Below are 16,425 nucleotides of genomic sequence, written 5' to 3'. Positions count from 1 at the left end.
GAGTAAGAAGCTCTAACATACAAAACTGAGAGAGGGGGGAATCAATATTCAAAGAGTTAATGGCTGAAATTTTCACAGAACTTATGAAAGACACTAATCATATTCAGGAAGTCCAAAAAACTCCCTAGTAAAAACAAATAAGAAAGAAATTCCACCTAGACACATAGAACACACTATAGAACACCAAAAACAAAACATAATAAAACCAGAGAGAAAAGGCAGATTACCTAGAAGAGCATGAGTTTTAGATAAAAGAGCCTACCTCTCAAAAACAGCAATGTAAGGCAGAAGAAAAAATAGTATCTTCAATGGACTAAGAAAAGATATCAGAAAACCTTAATTTCATGCCCTTAGGAAAACTATTCTTCAAAAGTAAAGGTAAATAAAGTCACTTTCAAACAAATAAAACAGAGTTTTACCGCCAAAGGACTCTCACTACAGGAATGTAATGATATACTTGAGCAAAAAGTAAAATCAGAAAAAAATGTGCAAGAACCAAAAAAGGATGAGTATGTATGTGTATAAACACATATACATAAATACATATTTGTAGTATATCTCAGTAGTAACAATAGCTAATTTACAATACTAAAAAAGAAAAAAGAGAAAATTAAAATATCACACAGAACTAGCATACAAATCAAGAGAGGATGATTGGTGTTAACGTATTTTAAGTTCAGAGGAAGAGAGACTGCTTTTTTGTGTCCCTTTTAAGTACACGCATGTACAGTTTCCTTTTTAAGCGTGTGCATGTTAAATTTCTCTTCTGTTTTCAGATAGAAGAGAATGTCTTCCAAATTAGTAAATGAGGAAAAATGAAATGAGAAATTTAAAATCTATCAAAAGAATTTGAGGAAGAAGAAGGAAGAATACAGAAAAGAATGGGGGAGGGGTGAGCAGGAGGAGGAGGAAGAGGAACATGGAAAAGCAGCATAAACTGAAAATTTTAAATGGAATGTCATATAAATCCCAATATATTTCTACAATTGATATGAACAAAGATTATCAGACAAGATTTTTTTTAAAAGCATCCATGTACTATTTACAATGGATGTTCCTAAAATATAAGAACAAGGTATGAAAAATGATTAATTGTGATAAAATGTGAGTAGCTGCACACAGCATACATAAATATATGAAATACTGAGAGGAAAATGCAAGTCTTCAAAGAGCACATAGAAGATGATGCCATTTAAATAATGTTCAAAAAGATATAAAACCAAGCAATATATTAGGAATACATATATGGTAATCTATAATGCAAAGAAATCCAAAATTCAGGACAGTGGTCACCACGGAATAGTGCAAGAAAGGGACACTGAATTAAGGAGGGAGGCATAGAAGCTTCAAAGTTATAGGCAGTAATCTATATGCTGGCCTCATTAGTAGGTGAGTGGGCACTTATTTCACTATAATGACAAACAGCCTTTTTTTATACGTTTAACATTTTATAAAAATAATTTTTATAGTAAGTCAAACTATTAGTAACTTCAAATTTTTGTCTTGACTTTTTCTCTTCAGATCAGGTTGACACCAAGGAATACAGTGATCTCGTTTCTTGCCACAAGCCTCCTGTCTCTATCCTCATGTGCAGTACGTGGCACAAAACATTCAGCAACTCCAAAGATAAGCTCTCCTACCAGCTTTATGTTTTAAAGCCCAGAAATGCAGGAAAACTACACTCTAAACATAGCACTGATTAAATGGAATAATGACACATACAGGCTGCTTACTTGCTCTGCAGTAAACATATATTTTACTGCAAAATTTTCTAAAGTGATCTTCTCGAAGTTACAGTTAACTTAATCAAATCTAGTTCCAAAACCTCCTTAGAAACCTTCTAACAAAATGATAAACTGTAAAATATCTCTTGTAAACTTCAAAATGCACACATTAAGCATGAGTAAAGGAAGATAATACCTAGGGCTTCCCTGGTGGCGCAGTGGTTGAGAATCTGCCTGCCAATGCTAGGGGACACGGGTTCGAGCACTGGTCTGGGAAGATCCCACATGCCGCGGAGCAACTAGCCCCGTGAGCCACAATTACTGAGCCTGCGCGTCTGGAGCCTGTGCTCCGCAACAAGAGAGGCCGCGATAGTGAGAGGCCCACGCACCGCGATGAGGAGTGGCCCCCACTTGCCGCTACTAGAGAAAGCCCACGCACAGAAATGAAGACCCAACACAGCAAAAATAAATAAATAAATAAATATTTTTTTAAAACAAAAGATAATGCCTAATATCACAAAACACAAAAATCTAAGAAGACTGGTATTTCTGAGACAGAAACCTTATCCTTGACGACCACATCAACTTGAGCAAATGAAGATGCATTCTATAACTAATTTGCTATATGCAAAGATGAGTAATGGACTAAAACGCTTAATATCAATCATAATGATGTTAGTGTCTACCTTTTTATGTTTCTACCTCCACGTATTTGAAAGCTCAAACATAACTGTTGACTGTGTTGAGATCCACTAAAAGTTATGTTTGATAATTTGAAGAAATTGGTCTTTTCACTTGTGTTCCAAAAATAAAGCTTCTACGTCTTTAAGCTCAAAACTGTCCTTGATGTTGAATAATCAATAAAACTTCAAACAGAAGAACTATGTGATCTTCAAATCAAGTCTTTATAAAACAAGGCCAATAATTTGGTATTTAAAGCGCTGGTTTTCACATAATTCACTATGCAGATAGTCAAAGGATGACATGTCTCATAATCGTTACGCAGAGTTTCAGAGGTTGGTGAATGGCTCTAAAATACTGCATATCAGGGATGGGGTGGTGCAGGGGTGCTCTACTTTTTCCTTGATTTTTTTTTTTTGCGGTACGCGGGCCTCTCACTGCTGTGGCCTCTCCCGTTGCGGAGCACAGGCTCCGGACGCGCAGGCTCAGCAGCCATGGCTCACAGGCCCAGCCGCTCCGCGGCATGTGGGATCTTCCCGGGCCAGGGCACAAACCCGTGTCCCCTGCATCGGCAGCTGGACTCTCAACCACTGCGCCACCAGGGAAGCCCTCCTTGATTTTTGATTTAAATAAATCCTGATCCCAAACCAGCATTGGAGAACTGTCATTAATTAGTTCACTTGCTTCTTTTTCAATTGTATTCACAGACATTAAAGAATTTCACTCTGATTTTCTCAATAATACTACAGATCTAATAATAATCTCAAAAGCTTACAAAAAGTTGGAATTCCTTCTCTCTTGAAATTTAGTCACATACTGTACATAAAAAAGAAAATATGAAAACTGACTTTATCAGCAGACACATCATAACTAACTGCAAAGTCCAAAGATTTGATCAGAAATAGCTTCAAGTTTTACATGTTCAGCTAAGTCATTCCTCTAATTGGAGCACTGGGCACAGAAATACTCATGTCTCAATTTTCTATCTACATAAAGTGCCATGATTTCAGAAAAATTTCTCCAATGATATGGTTTTCTATTCTTTCCAATTAAAAAGACTATTTCGTAGGAAAGAGCCACACTTGTGAATTGCTGATAATATATTCTATTGTACGTATATTGGCTCAATAGGACTGGCCACTCTCAGGGAAATAATTCCACAAATTTTTATTTTTGAAATATTTATTCTTTCAAATGAAAGAAACATACAGCATTATTTCCCACTGTCTTTATATGGAATCACAATAAATAATTGTATCCATTGTAATATGCCTGAATTCATACATAAAATCCTCTCACAGTTTTTCTTTCACTATCATGTTCATCTACTCAAAATATGAAAAATTAGAAGAGGTAATGGCAGGGTCTATTTCTTATTATACTGAAATTCCATGGTTATTTCCAGTGCCCAGTAGCTGCCAGATAAACTGAAAAATGACTGTAGCTCCCCAGTTGACCCCAAAATACCCTCTTCCTACATTTAAACTCCACAGGAACAGGGCCTGGACCTGCTTTGCTATTTACTCAAGCCCCACATCTAAGATGGTACTTGGAAACAAAACATTGGTACTTGGAAAAGAGCAGGTGCTCAATAACCATTTTTTAAATGAAAACATTTAATAGGTAAAGATTAAGATGGAGACCAGAGCTCTTCATGTATGACTATACCTGTCAAATAAACAAACTCCTAATTCAACTTAGTTTCTAGCAATAGCCAACATAAAACAGAAGAAGGTTAAAACTGTTTCAATCAAAACTTCACTGAGCACTTTCTATGTGCTAAAAGCACTGTGCCTGGTAAAGAGAGGTATATAAGACATATGAAATCCCTGGTCTCATGCCCACCATTAATTTACAGCCTAGAGAACACACTGAAAGTGGTAAAATATGGAAAAATAAAGATAAAATTGAAATAATAGAGATTCTTTGTTTACTCTTCATGCTCCTTACTTCAACCTCACTTTCATGTCTCTCAGCAGATAGGGTCTTTTTATTTTAAATACTTATACTGTCAAGGATCTTTATCATACTGTAGCCAAACTTCAGAAACATCCGGAATATCAGAATATCAAAAAAAAGTCTTTTATATATCATTAACCTCCAATCATAGTTTTTCATTCTGGCCCTCTAGCCCTTTGTCTATATTTTATACTCACACACACACATATATGCATATATATATATATATATATATATATATACATACACATATATATGTATATAGAGAGAGGGCTAGAAAATATTTATATATATTTATGCAGAAATAAGCATTCATTATACAATAAATCAAAACTAATCTACCTTAGACTCTTGCAGCTCAGAAATTCTGATTCTATGACTGTTCAGACATTTTATAACAATTCCTACTTAAAATTTTTCAAGAATATGCTGGACTAAAAGGCCTACAAACTGATTTAGCAAGACACCTATTGTAGTGTGGCTAGATACAGGGCACCCAGTTAAATGTGGAATTCTGGAAAAACAACAAATAATTTTTTAGCGTAACTACGTCTAAAGCCCAGATTTTACTGGGCGTCCTATATTTTTATTTGCTAAGTCTGACAACACTAACCTCCTATGGGCTCCTATAAAGATACCAATTCCAATAAAGGAAATAATAAATTAATGGTATTTCTTGTATATCAAACAGGAATGAGCCAATATATATGTACAATACCAAAATTCAGAGTGAAACTCAGCCCCATTAAATTGACAGTTTCTGATGACTGTTCTCTTTTGAAAAACTCCTTAAGTTTTTAAAAATTCTAAGAAAAAAAAAAAAAGAATGACTTTTTTAAAAGTCCACAGGCTATATATCACTCAGTAATAAACACAAAAGGTACTATTGAGACTGTATTTCCACATGCATACAAAAATTATGTATTCAATTTTTACCTTGAGAAGTTGTTGAGGTAGACCACCTATTTACTCACAGGCACCAAGAAGTACTGCATAAAAGTGGCAGATCATGGCATCTGTTTAATTCAGTAATATGCCCTCATGTTCAGAAAGACGAATTACCTCACGGGATTACTCGTCAAAGACACGCGGAGGGACTCCAGGCACGTGAAGAGCCTTTCATCTGCAGACTCCATCTTCAGTTCATGGATGAATTCCTGAGGTGAGATCTGTCGACTACTCTTAACACTTCCCTGTAAAATAAGTTAAAAATTTTTAATTCATGTTGTGTGAAGATTATCCATTAAAATAGTAACTACACTAATCCCACCTTTCATATTAACAGCAGCACACAACTACTCTGAGTAGCATTATTTTGAGAGGATGATTTCCTTACTTCTGCCCATAAATCTATAAATTCATAATCCATGGTATCCACAAAAGATAGCAACATAATATCAAAAGGTTTTCAAATTAAAATAATTGCTTTGTCAAATCCAGATTATCATGGAAAACATAGGAAATATCTGAAGATATACCAATGTGTTTTAGGCACGTGCAAAATAAAAACCAAAACTTAATACCAGAATGACCCTATTAAAATTAATATTCCAAGCAACACAGAAAAACCTGTAAATCTTCAAGCACCTAGTTCTAGGCAATACAGACACAGAGATTATCAAAACCTAAGACTGGAAGGAGAAACGCAAGCAAGGAAACAGTACTATTCAGAGCAGTCTAATTCCTCTAACATGCCACCAAGGGACCAAAGGAGGAACACCCAACTTGGCAGAACAGACAAGGGAAGCCAAGGGGAAGGTAAGTAAGAGGGAGGCAAAGACTTAGACAAGAATACCTTTCAGGCTAAAACATCACACAAAAGCACACACCCAAAAAGAAAAACAAAAGCACATAGCACATATAACTGAGGATAGACGCCAGGTCCTGGAGTGGTAGAGCACTACCACACAAACAGCTTTTCCAGGGGGTTTGGAAGGATCACACTGGCAGCAGTATGAAATACATATGAGAAGAGCTGGAGTTCATTCATTATTCAACAAACGTTAATTCCCTAAGTGCCTGTCGCTGTGCTAAGTGCTGAAGAAAGACCAGTGAACAAGAGACAAAGATACCTACCTGCACGGAGCTTTATTCTCCACAGGGAAGAATAAAGAATGACAGACAATAAATGTAAAATAATTAACATACATCTCACTGTAGTGTTAAGTGCTATAGAGAAAAATAAAAACAGGAGGAGAAATAAGCAGCATTAGGAGGTGGGATGCAATTTCAAACAGGGTGGTCGAAGAAAAATTAAAGTCTCACAGAAAAGACTCTGAAGGCCTCAAACCTGAATGTTAGAATAAAGGTTTGAAGGAGGTGAGAGCTCTAAACATGCAGATATCTGGAAAAAATTTGTGATGGAGGGGACTGCAGGCCTTACAGACCACCAAAGAACTTGACTTTTACTCTGAGATCAGAAGCATCAGAAGCAGAAAGACCTGTTGAGAAGGTATGTGTATAGTCCAGATGGGAAATGATGAGGATGCCCAACTAATAATAAACTCCAGAATTATATCTATTTAAATTACAGATTACAAATCTAATGGGAAGAAAAGGAACTGTACATGTCCAAAAGCAGCTAAGTTGAGATGGTAGGAAATTAGATGTATTTTTTCATTTCTTTTTATTTTTATTAATTTGCTACAGCATTGCACAAGGAAACATTCCCAATAATGCAAAACAAATTAGCCCTGGGAAACAGTTGATTTTCATAAATAGCAAGTCATAATTTACTAAAGAAAAATATGCCATTCCATGAAATGGGAGCTAACTGAATCCACATTCTATGGGGTCCTTACAGCAAAGTTCCTAAAGAGATGAGTTCAGGCATCCAAAAACCCTAACAATGCTTTAATTCGCTTTAATGACCCAGAATAGGGCACTTAATGAATGGAATGTCCCCATTAATAAAGTCTTCCAGCTATTATAACTTCTATGTTGGTCAAATCAACATGTTGGTCCCCCTAAAATTGGGAACAAGAGAAGAAATGTCAGCTCTCACCATTCCTATTCAGTATTGTAGTGAAGGTCCTAGAGAGTGCAGTAAGGCAGTAGCAACAACAGACACACAGATTAGAAAGGAAGAAGTAGATATGTCTACTAGCAAATGAGATGATTATGTACATGAATTTAGCAAACTCACAGAATAAAATTCAATATAGAAAAACAATTTTTTTTCTAACTACGACAGCAATTAGAAAATAAAACTTTTAAATATATCATTTTCTAACAGCATCAAAAAAATACAAAATCATTAGGAAAAATTTTAACAAAAGAAGGGAAATATCTATACACTGAAAACTATAAAACATTGTGGAGAGAAAAACGACCTAAATAAATGAAGATGCTATACCATGTTCCTGCATCAGATGACTCAATATCAAGAAATCCATTAATAAATACATTTAAAAAATAATAATTTATAGATTCAATATAATCACCATCAATGTTCCAGAAAGCTTTTTTGAAGAAATTGAGGAGGTTCTAAAATTAATATGGAAATGCAGAGAACCTACAGTAGAACAATTTTGAAAAAGAATAAAGTTAGGGGCTTACTTTATCTGATTTCAAGATTTACTGAAAAGCTACAGTAATCAAAGTAGAATTAATGGAACATTAACAGAACAGAAGAGAGTACAGAAATATATTGAATCTATGTAGTCAATGATTCTCAACAAAGATCTCAATGTAATTCAATGGGGTAAGAAGAATCTTTTCAACAACTGGTGTTAGAATAATTGAATATCCACATGAAAGAATGTGAACCTAAATTCTAGACCTAAATGTAAAAGCTAAAATTATAAAATGTCTAGAAGAACACATAGTGAAAATCTTCACTACCCTGAGGAAGGCAAAGGTTTCTTAGGATACAAAAGCACTAACTATAAAGTTGGATTTCATCAAAATGTAAACCTTCCACTTTTCAAAAACCTTTTTTTATTAAGATAGCTTCATTAAGAAAATGAAAGGTAAGCCACAGACTGAGAAAACATTGCAATACATGTCAAGAACTGTGCAGAGGCTGAGATTGTACCATACATACAAGCTAAGTTAGCCTGTTACTATTTCATGAATTCTGACAGAAAACACAAGACTCCTCAGTTAGAGACAAAAGGACTCTATTATACATGTTGGTTCCCTAACCCACCAACCCACAGGAATGATGCAGAGATCCCTGATGAATGATGGATACCTACACACACAGTGGACTGTATAACAACGGAAGAACACTGAGCTTGGGGCAATCACCACTTTTACAGTGAACAGTAACAAACCCGCTCATTATCCACAGAGATATAACTTCATCTCTAAAGTTGCTTCACTGTAAATGCAGTCCTGAGAAATGACCTGGATAAAGAATGGTCAGGCCTTGCATGTTGGCATAACCATAAAGAATATACAGGGATATCCAGGGCCCATGGTAGACTGGCTCTCCCAACGATAAATATATCTCATAAACAGCAGTCCCCAACTTTTTTGGCACCAGGGACCAGTTTCGTGGAACACAATTTTTCCACAGAAGGAGGGGCTTGGGGGGATGGTTCAGGCAGTAATGCAAGTGATGGGGAGCGGCAGATGAAACCATTTAATGAACTCCTACAATTCAATAGTAATAAGACAAACAGTCCATTTAAAAACGTGAATAACAGACTTTGCAAAAGAAGATGTATGAATGGCCAATAAGCACATGAAATGATGTTCAAGATCATCTGTCATCAGGGAAATGCAAAATAAAACCAAAAACAAAATAGTGCTACATATCTCCTGGAACGGTGAGGGTGTGAAGCACCTGGAACTCTCCTACACAACTAGTGGAGATGTAAAACAGTACCACCACTTATAAAACAGTTTAGAGATTTCTTTTAAAGTTAAATATACACTGACTCAGCAAGTGCACAACTAGGTGTTAAGCAGGAGGGGAAAAAAATCCATACAACATTCAGAACAGCTTTATTCATAAAAGCCAAAGACTGGGAACAATGCAAGCATCCATCAACAAGTTGTTGTATATCCATACAATGGAATACGATGCAACAATAAAAAACTTCACTACTGATAATGCAACAAGATAGATGAATCCAAAAAACTATGCTGACTTAAAGAAGTCAAAACAAAAAAATAGAACATAAGGTATGGTTCCCTTTATAGGAAAGACCGAGACCAATCTGTCAATCTTTTCTCTGGGGCCACTCTGGTTCAAGACATAGAAGCTGAGCTGTTAATTATCTGTGTGTTTGATTAGAGAATGAAGGTAAACGCAGACAACATCTTAAATGGGGCAACAAGTAGACTTTCCCAATAAACACTGAGAAAAAAAGAATTAACTTACTGGTAAAAAATAATTCTTTATTTCAACCATATTAGGTTTTTCCAGTTTGAAACATTTACTGTGTAAAAGTCTCTGCATTTTCACCTGAGATTCCTGCCTTAACACCCTCCCCTCTTACCCAAACCCGCATCATCACTACTATGCAGGTTCCTCGTGCTGGCTACTCCCAGACATCAGTTAGATCTGGGCCAAAACTAACTTCCTGGAAGGATTTTTTTATAAGCCACACAAACTGAGTCCCCCCCACCCCATCTATGGATTCCTTTTTCAAAACACTCACCACTCTGTATTGTAATAACTTTAATTGCTATTTATTGCTTAAAGGATATATTGAGTACCTACTGTGTGCCGACATTGTTTATATGATGTGGCTACACTGGTGAAATAAAAGTCAAAGATGACTCCTAGGTTTGGGGCCTAAGCCAAAATGTAGTGCTAACTACTTAAATGGGAAAGGTGGAAGAAAAAGAATGAGTAATAGAGGAAGCAGCTATTTAAAAGTCGTAAGTTTGATCAAATGACATTTTTTTCTGTCTAGGAAATAAAATCTGAGCAGAGACCAAAATAAAGAAAAGCAGGGAACACGGGCATTCTGGAAGAAGGGTATTTCAAGCAAACAGAAAAGCAAATACAAAGCCCTAAGGTAGGAATGAACTTGGCATATTTGAAGGACAGCAAGAAAATTCATCTAAATCCCAGTGAGTGTGACAAAGAGTTATAGATGACAAGGACAGATAAGACAGGCAGACATCTAATCCTGGAAGCAGGGGACTGACAAACCACAGCCAAATGTTTTTGTATGACTTGAGCTAAGAATGGTTTTCACATTTTGAAAGCTTGTAAAAAAGAAAAGGAAGAGGAGGAGAAGGCAGAGAAAGAAGAGAAAGAAACAGCAGCAGAAACAACTGAAAGCATACCTAACACCCTAGCCTAAAATGTTTACGATCTGGCCATTTAAGAATAAGTTTACTGGCCCCTGATAAGGTCTTAAAAACCATGGTAGAGATTTCAGCTTGTATTCTAAGTGGATGGAAAAACATGCATAGAAATTATAAGATAGAGCAAACATTTTCAGAAGATTATTCTAACTACTGTGTGGCACCAGACTCTAAGTGGCAAAACATGAAACAAGGAAACAAATTAGAAGCCTTCTACATTGTCTGGTCAAGAGTTGACAGCAGGGCTTCCCTGGTGGCGCAGTGGTTGAGAGTCCACCTGCCGATGCAGGGGACATGGGTTTGTGCCCCGGTCCGGGAAGATCCCACATGCCGCGGAGCGGCTGGGCCCGTGAGCCATGGCCACTGGGCCTGCGCGTCTGGAGCCTGTGCTCCACAAGGGGAGAGACCACAACAGTGAGAGGCCTGCGTACCGCAAAAAAAAAAAAAAAAGAGTTGACAGCAGCCTAGTATATGACGTCAGTGATGGAAGGCATAGATTTGCTCAATATGAAGGAAGATCAGATCAGACTTACTGATAGTTTGGATGTGAGGGGTGAGGTGTGAAAGAATTAAAATTCAAAGATGATGACAAAGCTTTTGTTCTCAACAACTAAGGGAATGGTGTCACCATCTTCTGATTGCTGTGACCCTGACAAGAGCAGCTTGAATGGTGGATCGGAGATAAGCCTGAACAGAAATTCAAGGGAGAAAGCAAGAAGAAGAATGGACAACTCTTGAGAAGATTCTGTAAATGGGAGCAAAGAACAAGGGCAGTAGCTAGAAAGGAACCTGCAGTGTGATTTGGGGTGTTGGGGGGAAAACCACAACATGTTTGCATGCTGATGGGAATAACCAAGCAAAGAGGAAGAAACTGATGATGCAAAGCATAGGTATAGATGCAGGAAAACAAACAAATGAACAACAACAAAAAACCCTTAAGTAGGTGACAGAGGATGTGACCTACTATACAAGAGGAAGGATTGACCTTACGCAATTGCAGGGAAAGTGGATCATTCTAAGAAGAGCAAAAGCAGAATCTAAGGGAACAGATTCAGGTAGCTTGTTAGATCTGGTGACTAGGAAGTAAGGTACGGCAGTTCTATTCTGATTACATCAACAGTCTCGGTGATAGAAGCGGCAATATAACCAGCTAAAAGTGAGGATGCAGAGCTAAAGGTATGAGAGGAGATATGAAATCATTTTCAGAAAGTAAAAAAGCACGCTGACAAAGGCCATGTGGTAGAATATCTGTTAACGTAATCTGCTAAAAGCTCGCTTTGCCAACTGTGGTCATTCAGAAAACACTAGTCAGCGTGGCTGTGTGCTTCCTCCCAGATGTATGCTGTGCTGACGTGCAAATGCAGAGGAAGTGGGAAGTTCCATTTAACCAAGGGCAGAGTTTATATGAACAGAGAGGAAAATGAACTGAAGATTTATGTAAGATAACAAAGGACTGTGTCTAAGGTCAATAAGACAAGAAGTAAGAGCATGGTGAGGGTGGGGAGGAGATGGACATGAAAAAATGGTAGAGTCAACAGATTAGCAGTTCTAAAAGGGTTATAGAATTCTTAACGTGGGAATGTTAAGTAAGTAAGTAGGTCAGGAAAGGAGGATTGTAAACCATATTTAGAGGTGGTATTTTATCAATATTATCCAAGGTAAATGGGTGGGTGAGATTGGGTGGAAAAACAAAGATTGTTGGGAGTGATAAAGTCAAGGAGATAAGAGAATGGAATATTAGTTTGATCATCTGTGTGAGTGATCAAGTCAGGAAGGGTGATGACAGTGGAGGGAGCAGGAAGAAAAGCAATAAGCTAGGTCAGCAAACCTCCTGGGAATAGTCAGCACCTCTGTGTGGTATCATCTTCTCCATTAGAACACATCTACTAGGGCAGCGTCTGCTTCTGGGAGCCTAATTCAGCACTGCATCATCAGTCCCTGGTTAAGTGCCTAGCATTCAATGAATGAATGAGGTTATAAAATGGAAGGCACACATGGACTAAGGATTACAACAAGAAAGGAGGGGCAGATAAGTCACACCAAAAAAAAATTCTGAAGAATGAATGCTTAGCTAGAAAGGACTATTTCAATGTAAAGACATAGGAAATAGACAAGATAATTGGGAGATTAGTTTTCAGCACCATTTCCCCCCTTTTATTATATTACTATCAAAATACAGGTACAAAAGAAAGGAAATTGAGGGGAGAAAATATTATGTTACATGAGTAATCAGAAATATTCCTTTTAAACAAAGCCCTTCCAGTGTTTCTTTCATTTTACATAACTTCAAAGGAAGCAGGCAGCCAGGAAGAGGAGGATACTCACGTCTGCCTATCTCTAAGTCCATTAGCCATGAAAATGAAAATACTTAGAAAGCTTTATCCCGTGGCATCAAAACACATTAGCGAGAGAAGGATGTCCGCCTGACATCACAAAAATTAGAATGATATTTATCCAACATAGTTTTTAAACCTTTTTTAATCCCTTAGTAAATTTTACTCTAAAATACCATACGCAGGATAAAAAGAAAAGTACATACACTACTCCTGTCATTTTTTATTAAAAAATATTCTAAGGTACAAAAAGTAATATACCCTTTCACAACTTATTTCCCTTACCTGTTCTATTTCTCTAAAATCAAACATTCATTCTTTTGCTATGTAACTATTAAAGGTAATAGTAACCATTTCCTTTGACCTGTCTTAGAACAGATTCATTTGTACCTGCCTCGATGCCTGCGTTTCATCTTGGTTTAGGTGTAAGACTTATTCAGCATGTTTCTTCATTATTCTGTCTCATTTATTTGTTTGGAGAGTAATTTGGAATACCATTTCTATGACAAATTAAAAATACTGTATTGTATTTTGTTTTGTTGTGTTTCCGAGTTACTAGTGAAAAGTACTAAAGAGCTGACTTTCTTTCCTTTTTCAAATAACTGAATTACTTCTATACAGCCATGGTGAATCCACCACTTAATGATGACCTGATTTTTAAAATAATAAAAGTAAAAAGCTAAATCTAGAAAGTCTGCATGCTCTGCAGGAAGCCGACACAGCATAATGCCCATGTGGGTGAGGACAATGGCCTTTTAGTCCCTAGTAGAGTGTTTAACACATGGTAGGTTGCTTTAAGCAAAACTTTGCCTACATTATCTGAGACATCACAGAACTCAGGAACTGTATCCTTAAAATACTATTCCAATCACTGTAAACTATTGCTCAACTTGTTAAATCATATATTATTCCTCTCAGAAGGTAGGCAGCCTATACCAAAATTCACCATGCAGCATCTCCAACTGCAGGGGATTGTTTAGTTTTTTTATTATACCTAAACCTATCAAGAAAAATCAGCATTTCTTAACATGAAGACCCAAAATATAGCCTCTAAAGATTAAAAAATTAAAATATTGGGGGGCTGTAAGAATAGATTGAAGATTTAAGTGCTTTTTGTATGAAGATATGAAGAGTTACTAGACTCAAGATCCTTCTCCATGACATTCACTTTGTAATTTTCAGCAGGTTAACTTCAGAATACAGAAAAATCCCATAAACAAAAAGCCAAAATAGTCAAAACACCTAAGTTCTCATAGTAATGAGTATGTGTGCTCTTGCATGGGTGTGTATATGTCTATCTCTATGTCTGTTTATTTATGTCAGTAACAAATTAACTGTCTCAGATTCTCTTTAGCATTGCAACTCCCAAATTCCTGGTACCTATTCAGATGATGAGACTTGTGAAGATAAATAAGATAATATGAAATATGGAGACTATTTAAAGAAAAAGTTTGCATTGATAATGACAACATTTTAAGAAAACAGCAGAGTCACCACTGTACAAAAAAGGGGTGGCACAGTTGCTGCCAAGCGGGTAATTAAAATCTAAATTACTATCATGTATATTGCTATTAAAATGCATTGTGACAATTTCCTTGCATTTTTCAAATGATTTCTAGCATCTCTAATGTTACTGATCAAAAGAAACACCAACCTGTCACTGCAGTATGAATTACTTGTTTTCAGAACATTTGTGATCCCAATAGATCTCCACTGCCAATAAAATCTGTCATTCAGAGATGATATTATGCTATTATGCTATATTATGATATTAAGATATTGTTTCATAGTAGAAACAATGAGCGATGAAAAGTACTGCAGAAAGGAGCATTCACTAACAAAATTAAGTTTAGCAAAGAACTCCCTTAACGAGTTATTTTTTTCCATAAGCATTTAATGAACACCATTATGAACCAAAAATTCTGCCTATAATTTTGAGAGCTGCTTTTAGTGTACAGTAAAAATAACATATGTTAAAAGTTTAGAATTACCAAGTACATTTTACAAAGAAACATGATAAAATACAGAAAATCTACTGCTCTTCCCCCTGTCAGTTTCTAAAATATCTTTATAGAGGAAAAAAAAAAAAAAAACTGATTGACCCCATACTAATTTTAGTCACTAAGAAGTTAACTTGAATAAATAATAAAAGAAATTCAACACACTATATTTCTCTTATTATCCATCAATACGTAACTAGCATCGATTTCCCTTCCATTCACAAGGAAAGCTTTCCTTTGCTGGCCCATTGCCTTCAAAAGACACTTGACTATTTAGACAATTTTATGTATTTAAAAAGTGTTGCTCCAACTGCTGAATGCATTATAACATTTCCACCTGCTTACCATGACCAGAACTAAGGTGTTCTTTAGCTTTTAAGCCTCAAAAAGGATATACCATAACAGTTAACAGTCAGCTGCTTTTACCAGAGAATAGTTACTGAATAAACCACGGTGAGCCATACCCCACAAACACACTGCAAAAACTATAGCACCACACACCGTGAACACATTGCATGAAATACAACATGCAGTTATAAAGAATGAAGATATCACTATGAACTGACACGGCATGCTTATCAGAACATATTTTGAAGTGGAAAAATTAGAAAAGAATATCTGTAGTATAATACTTTATATATTATAAAAGAGAAATAAGAAAATATACATATATCTGTTTAGTTGTACAGGAAGACACAGGAAGGAATAACCAGGAACTAATGAGACTATCCCTTCCAGGGATGAAAGGGAACATAGTAGATAAGATGGGGGAGTAGGACACCTAAGAGAAAGGACGGTAAGTGACAAGTCTCAGGATACACCTTTTTGTATAGTTCAGATTTTTGGAACTATGGTGATGTTTCATATACTCATAAAGAAGAAAATCAAGAACAATGGGAAGAAAATCCTAAAATGAAATGAATCCAAATACAAATGGATTTCAAATGGATAATAATGGCAGAGAAATAAGCAAGAATATGAAATTTGAAGGTGTGGTTTTGGGAGGCGGGTATTTAGATAGATACAGAGACAGAGAGATACATAAATAGATAAAGATAGGGAATGAAATATATGTAAGATCCATGTCTGTATACACATATCATGTGTTTTCCACATATGGATATATATATATTATATATGTATACGTTATACATACATATATGCAATATCCAAATATGCACACTATATATACGTGTCATACATACAAGCATATGCATGTATGTATGTATGTCTACATGCACATACATACACACGTTTATGTCCTAGCTCTGCCTGAAGGGCCTAGAAGTAAAGCCATCCTATTAGTAGAAGACCTAGAACCCAGATAATGATTTTTAAATTGCATTCTCCACAAAAAGGATAAGGGCTAGGACAGAACAAGATGATCTTGGAAGATTTATGCAAGACAGTAAGGAAGTGCTCAAAGAATGAAGGGGATATGCCGAAGGACAGAAGAAC

At 36.2% G+C, this 16,425-nt stretch overlaps 1 protein-coding gene across 2 annotated transcripts in view; it reads right to left on the bottom strand.

The window, feature by feature from the left end:
• Positions 1 to 16,425, bottom strand: part of DIAPH3 (diaphanous related formin 3) — a 550,258-nt gene that overhangs the window by 417,834 nt on the left and 115,999 nt on the right. For both annotated transcript variants that reach the window (XM_022561162.3, XM_030762514.2), the window contains one exon: positions 5,427 to 5,557. In XM_022561162.3, coding sequence (XP_022416870.2) covers positions 5,427 to 5,557 — 131 coding nt within the window. The remainder of the gene's footprint in view (positions 1 to 5,426; positions 5,558 to 16,425) is intronic.

Source organism: Delphinapterus leucas, chromosome 18 (genome assembly GCF_059928025.1).
Source record: "Delphinapterus leucas isolate spDelLeu-1000000601 "Yukka" chromosome 18, BTC_Dleu_Yukka2, whole genome shotgun sequence".
Classification (NCBI taxonomy): Eukaryota; Metazoa; Chordata; class Mammalia; order Artiodactyla; family Monodontidae; genus Delphinapterus; species Delphinapterus leucas.
Note: the sequence above shows the minus strand (reverse complement) of the source record. Positions and strands in the feature narration are given on the sequence as shown.